This window comes from Nicotiana tomentosiformis, chromosome 8 (genome assembly GCF_000390325.3).
Source record: "Nicotiana tomentosiformis chromosome 8, ASM39032v3, whole genome shotgun sequence".
NCBI lineage: Eukaryota > Viridiplantae > Streptophyta > Magnoliopsida > Solanales > Solanaceae > Nicotiana > Nicotiana tomentosiformis.
The window spans coordinates 146,629,444-146,633,691 of record NC_090819.1 but is presented as its reverse complement, the minus strand read 5'-3'; the positions used below and the strand labels follow the sequence as shown (position 1 = coordinate 146,633,691).

Below are 4,248 nucleotides of genomic sequence, written 5' to 3'. Positions count from 1 at the left end.
TGGCACGTGAGTTGTCCGTGCAACACGTGAGGTATCCGTGCGGATCCAGATATGATGTTATAGCACGTGAGTTGTCCGTGCAACACATGAGTTGTCCGGGCAGATTATAGCGCTTGGGCTGTAGGAGCCCCTCATGAGTCTGAACACCCCGAGTGAGCGCAGGAACCTATTGAGCATATGCATTGGGGGCTGAGAGTTGAGAGTTGGAGTGAATGTTGCCCTGAGAGGCTGTACTTGTTTTTCCTTTGTTGATGCACTTAGTTCTATCTGTCATTATTGTGAAATTCCTGAAGTAATTCTATATCCGGAGTACCTGCACTTTAACTGTATAAAACTAATTTGACTTAAACTGTCGGATTTTAAGGTATGTCTATTCTTTACTGGAATTATTGAAAATGAACTGTACTGTATAGCTTGTCACTGCTTCTCAGTTCCTTTTTTATTTCTGTTACTTGCTGAGTTGGTTGTACTCATGCTACACCATGCACTTCATGTGCAGATCCAGGTGTGTTTGATCACGGATGTCGTTGAGTTCGTGCGCGATCGAGTATCGGAGACTACGAGGTAGCTGCCGGTGTCCGCATGACCTTGTCTCTTCTTCTATATTTATTTCTATCTTGTATTGATACTTAGATACTGGTTGTATTAGTTTTGTTATTTATATGCTCATGATTTAGTGAAACCCCAATGTTTGGGGCTGGTTTCCGCATTTTGATTCTATATAGAGTTCAACTTGGATTTTATAAAAAAATTTGATATAAAAAAGTTTTAAACTACCTCTTCTATTGAATTACTGGAGTATTTTGGGAAAGTCGGCTTGCCTAGTACCATCGATAGGCACCATCACGACAGGTTAGGTTTTTGGGTCGTGACAGCTTGGTATCATAGCCTAGGTTACATAGGTCTCACGAGTCATGAGCAGGTTTAGTAGAGTCTTGCGGATCGGTACAGAGACGTTTGTACTTATCTTCGAGAGGCTGCAGAACCTTTAGGAAAATTCCAAATTCTTGAATTCTTGTCGTGCGAATCTGTTGATTCTGGTAACTAAACATATATTGTTTCATTCTCTCACAGCTAGTGAGGACTCATACTATCGGGCACGATAGACAGCCACCAGTATCACCAACCAGGGCCGCGATAGGCCGCGGTCACGGTATAGGCCGCGGTAGGGGCAGAGGTGCCTCCCGCACAGCAGCTGGGGTAGTACCTACAAATCCACCAGTTATCCCAGATCAGGACCTGATTCCAGTTGTTGATGCACCGGCTCAGGCACCACCTATGCCTATTGTGATTCCAGGCCTCCAGGAGGCCCTAGCTCAAATTCTGACAGTGTGTACCAGCCTTGCTCAGGCGGTCTCTATCTCGACGGACGCAGCCACTTCTCAGGCCAGGGGAGGCACTCAGACTCCCGCCGCTCGTACACTCGAGCAAGTTGTTCAGGGACTTCAAACACTGGGGGCATCACCAGCCCAGTCGATTGCAGATGCTCAGGACTATGTGGTTCCTGCTATGCTTGAGGATGATCAGCGTAGGTTGGAGAGGTTTGGGAGACTAAATCCTCCACCTTTCAGTGGCACAGAAAGAGAGGATGCTTAGGACTTCTTGGACAGGTGTTAGAGGATACTCCGTACAGCTAGTATTATGGAGACTTGTGGGGTCTCATTCACTACTTTTTAGTTTTTCGGGGCTGCACTCAGATGGTGGGAGACTTACGAGAGGCGTAGGCCTGTTGGCGCAGCACCCTTTACGTGGAAGCAGTTCTCCGTGGTCTTTTTCGAGAAATTCATGCCTTAGTCCCGCACAGAGGAGCTGCGCAGATAGTTTGAGCAGCTTCGCCAGGGTAATATGCCTGTGACGCAGTATGAGATGCGATTCTCGGAGTTGGCCTATCATGCTATCTAGTTGATTCCCACAGACAGGGAGATGATCATGAGGTTTATAGATGGCCTCACTTTACAACTACGGTTGCTCATGATCAGAGAGAGGGTTTCTGGTGCTACCTTTGATGAGGTTGTCGACATTGCTCGGCAGATTAAGATGGTTCGTGGTCAGGAGAGGATTAAGAGGGAGGCCAAGAGGCCTCATGGTCAGGGTGGATTCAGCGGTGCTCCTTTTGGGGTTCGGTTCCAGCACGCTAGAGGTTGTCATTTTAGACATGCTCACTCAGCTCAGCCATTTAACCGTGGTGCATCATCTGGCCATAGTTCACATAGTCATCAGCAGGGCCAGTCATTATTCAGTGCGCTACCAGCGCAAAGTTCTCATCATGCCCCGCCTGCTCAGGTATCCTCGGGTAGCTCTTTTGGGCATCAGGAGCAGCAATGTCGTCAGAGGAGGGGTTGTTTCGAGTGTGGAGACTTTTGGTCACATTGTGAGAGATTGCCCTAGGCTATTGGGTGGGACTCAACAGCGGAGTACTCGGCCGATGGCACCAGCACCAGTTCCTCTACCACCCACCCACCCAGCAAGGGGTGGAGCTCAGCCAGCTAGGGGTGGAGCCTAGTCAGCTAGGGGTCCCTACTTGCTTAAACGAGAATCCAAAACTGGGCCAGTTCGGGTCATCCAAAAATGGGCCAGTTCGGGTCGTCCAAACAGGCTTTTTTAAAGGACTATCTCCTTCATATATTAGACTGATAATAGGACATAATAACCAAACATAAGCTCTGCAAAACTCCTCCCAAACATTTCCCACAAACCCCAGTTGATTTTCTCTCCCTTTCAAGTTCTAATTGGAGGTAAAAACTTAGAGTTTGAAGAACCAAGATAGGATCTGAGTTATCCAACAAAAGATAAGTTTACTGATATCTTTCATCCATTTATTTCTGCTTTAAATGCATAGTAAGTCATTCTATATTTGTAAGAACTCACTAGACGGTGATCGGAAGCCGTGAGTTCTAGTTATTCACTTGTAGCGGACAGTTTTGTGGACTGTTTTGTGTTGCTGTTGGGCTGCGTGTTTTAATACTATTTTGTGGAGTTTTGGATGAGGAAGGGTGTGTAGAAACACCACATAAATTCAGGGTGGTGGGATGGTCATTCGTCGTAACATTTTCGGATTATTTGATACTACTACGGTGGTCGTTTTGTGTATGAAGAGATTGGAGTGTGTTGGGCTGTTTTGTAGTATTTTGTGGTATATATAAGGTTGGAAAATAATGTATATATATTGTTGTTGTTGTTGTTTTGGTGTTGTTGGTGTTATCTTAAATTTGGAGGAAGTAAGGATTATAGGGGAGATGCTGCCTATTTTAATACAAAATAAACTTGTCGTTCATTGTGCGATAGTTGTACCTTTCGTAACTTAATGATAGTATTATTATCATTATTATAGATTAAGGTGCGAAGAGGCGAGTTAAACTTGGTGATTGGAAAGATTGTGATAAGGTATGTTAAGGCTAATCCCTTCCTTCATTTTGACATGATCTCGTAGCTATATGTGTTTGATAATGAGACATAAAGAGAAGTTCGTATTCATGAATTTATTCACATTATCCTAGTCTCATAAGTTACAGTATTCTCCCTTATCGGGACTTTATATTCAGTTAAGTATTATTTTCTTCCAGACAAGAGCTTCCAGGTTCGGGGCGTGACACCTTGTTCATCATCTTCTCCAGATTCGCTGGAAAAATCTCCTCATGCAGCAAGAGCTTGTTTCACAACATTGTTAGCGACATTTTTTCTCTTGAATCTTTTGTCAGGAATCAGGTTCGTCTTGACTGCTTTGTCTATGTTGTACTTGTATTGGTATTTCTTGAGGAGAGGAAATTCCTTGATGATGTGTCCTGGCTTCCCACATTTATGGAACAAGTCATAATCTCTTGTTTTGATGGAGCTACCCTTTTTGAAATGCCTCCATTTCTGCGCACCATTTTCTGAAATCTTTTTGTGATAAGTCATGTCAGCGTCCTTGCTACCTGAGTCATTGTTGTCAGCCTTGAGAACCCAGTTCTTCTCCTTCTTGGGTTCTCTTCTTTCATGGTCCTTCTTTTTCTTCATTTCATAGGACTTCATATTTCCGGTGAGTTCATAAATGGTCAACTTTTGTAGATCTTTTGCCTCCGTGATAGCATTTACTTTTCTTTCCCAGGAACCAAATAATGCACTGAGTATTTTCCTGACAAGTTTGCTTCTTGGAATGATCTCTCCTAGAGAGTGGATCTCGTTGATGATGGAGGTGAATCGATTGTGCATGTCCTGAATGGACTCATTATCCTTCACCTTGAAGAGTTCATACTTAGTGGTGAGCAT

General features: G+C 44.2%; 1 protein-coding gene across 1 annotated transcript; it reads right to left on the bottom strand.

Moving 5' to 3' along the window:
* Window positions 1-3,633: 3,633 nt before the first annotated feature.
* LOC138898289 (uncharacterized) lies at window positions 3,634-4,248 on the bottom strand. The gene has a single exon (XM_070184349.1). The coding sequence runs from the start codon at window positions 4,246-4,248 to the stop codon at window positions 3,634-3,636; it is 615 nt and encodes a 204-aa protein (XP_070040450.1).